The sequence below is a fragment of the Gavialis gangeticus genome, unplaced genomic scaffold (assembly GCF_001723915.1).
Source record: "Gavialis gangeticus isolate Ggan-Ray unplaced genomic scaffold, GavGan_comp1, whole genome shotgun sequence".
NCBI lineage: Eukaryota > Metazoa > Chordata > Crocodylia > Gavialidae > Gavialis > Gavialis gangeticus.
The window spans coordinates 111,207,216-111,209,040 of NW_017729031.1; the positions used below are offsets into that span (position 1 = coordinate 111,207,216).

The 1,825-nt window shown below is 45.9% G+C and overlaps 1 protein-coding gene across 1 annotated transcript; it reads right to left on the bottom strand.

The window, feature by feature from the left end:
- Nucleotides 1-206: 206 nt before the first annotated feature.
- On the bottom strand, nt 207-1,773 carry RPRML (reprimo like). The gene has a single exon (XM_019523015.1). The coding sequence runs from the start codon at nt 1,288-1,290 to the stop codon at nt 955-957; it is 336 nt and encodes a 111-aa protein (XP_019378560.1). The 5' UTR covers nt 1,291-1,773; the 3' UTR covers nt 207-954.
- Between the last annotated feature and the right edge of the window lie 52 nt (nt 1,774-1,825).

Consider the following 1,825-nt stretch of genomic DNA (forward strand, 5'->3'; position numbering starts at 1 on the left):
AATAGGACCCATAACCTCCTCGCAAGTTAGGTACTGTATTTTTTTTAATGCAAGTTAAACTGCAAGGTCAGATGACTGTCTTTAACCTCTGGAGTGGTAATTGAAACACCAGCATCCTGCACACGGGGGAAAGAAAATGAAGACGACACCAAAATCATTCAAAAACAGGATTTTTTTTTTTTCACATTCACCAATTTTCAAAAACTACAAAAAACCCCAAGGATGTAACAATGTAACAGTGAAAAAAAATGTTGCTGCATACAAAAACAGAGCCACACTTTTGTGTCTTTTTAGTTTGCTTTTTGCTTCTTTCCCTACAATGTGAAACAAAACAGCCCCCAGTTCATTAAACAGGATAGCTCAGACACACAGGGGAAAAAAAGCCATAAAGAACATGCTTTTCCATTTACAAAACTCTTCGTCTACAAAAGGGTCTGAGCTTGAGGTCCGGAATAGAAATCGACTGGCACATTTCATCAGCATGCAGCCTCTGCTTGGAAACTCACTGAGCACCTCGCTTTCCCTGCCCCCACAAACATTTTATTTATTTTTCTTACACAACACATTTCGCTTTTTGTTTGGTTACGTTTGTTTAAAAAAAAAATAAAAGCCCTAAAAAACAGGTAGCAGTATCCAAGGTAACAGCATAAAAGACTCCAGATTTTCACAATTTTATCTTTTTGCAAGTTTCATGCAAAACTTAAAAAACATTTCTGCATGCAACATTAGAACGATGCTTTTATTTTTGTGCTTTGTACAAAGCCAGGGAGGTGTCTCTGTCCCTCTCACCAGCGCATTCACCAAAGCACAGAACTGTTTTGTCCTTGTGCACTCATACATTAAAACAAGTCCACGTTCTGCACACCCCTAACTCCCCCCCCCCCAATGTATGGGACTCCACATCTTGACCAGAATCACATACAGTACTCATGCCCACAAACTCACAGCATCCTCTCAATAAAGCCCCATGATGGCAGCTCCCACATCCTTGGAGGGTCTGCGGTCCTTCACCAAAAAGTTAATCATGCTCTCTGACTTGATGAGCAAGTTGCAGCCCAGAAAGAAGATCCCGAACACCACAGTCAAGGAGAGGACACAGAGCACTGCAATCTGCACCACCCGTGTGATATAGAGGTTCCTCTCATCAGGCAGCAGGACTGAAGATCCCCCATCACTTGCCACCAGAGACCCGGTCCCATTGCAGCAGCCCATCAGAGTTCCCAGATCCTGGGTCCGGTTGGTATAAACCCCTTGCTCTACAACGGTCTGGTTGAAAAAAGTCCCATTCATGGTATTGTTTTAATCCAGCCTTTCCAACAAAGAGAGGAGGACAGAGAAATGACCCCCTGTGCCGATGAGCAGTTGAGGGCAGGGGAGTGGGATCCTTGCCGCCTTGCTTTCCTCGCCAGAGTGTCAGGTGCTGGAACAAACTTCCTCGAGGCTGTAAGCAACTACGAAGCCAATGTGTTCAGCTGAGGGAGGTCTCACTCATCGACTCATCACACAGTCATTATAAACACAACCCCCCTAACAGTGCAGAGCAAGGAGGAAAGGAATGCACCGAGGGAGAAATTGATACCCTCACACAGAAGAGCCCCAGTCCCCTCACTGCCGCCCCCAAATCCTTGACATCCCAGAGCTCTGGGAGGGTGAAGCAGAGGCACATTCCCTTTGGTGAAATGCACAGGAGGAAGATGCTGAATCCTGCAAGCTGGGAGCTCAACAAATGCAAGTTCCAATCTAAAGTCTAGGCAGCGTTAAAAAAAAGGCATATCTCAGCAACTCCACCCCCTGCCAGCCCCCCCAGGACCGCCCTCCTCCCCCA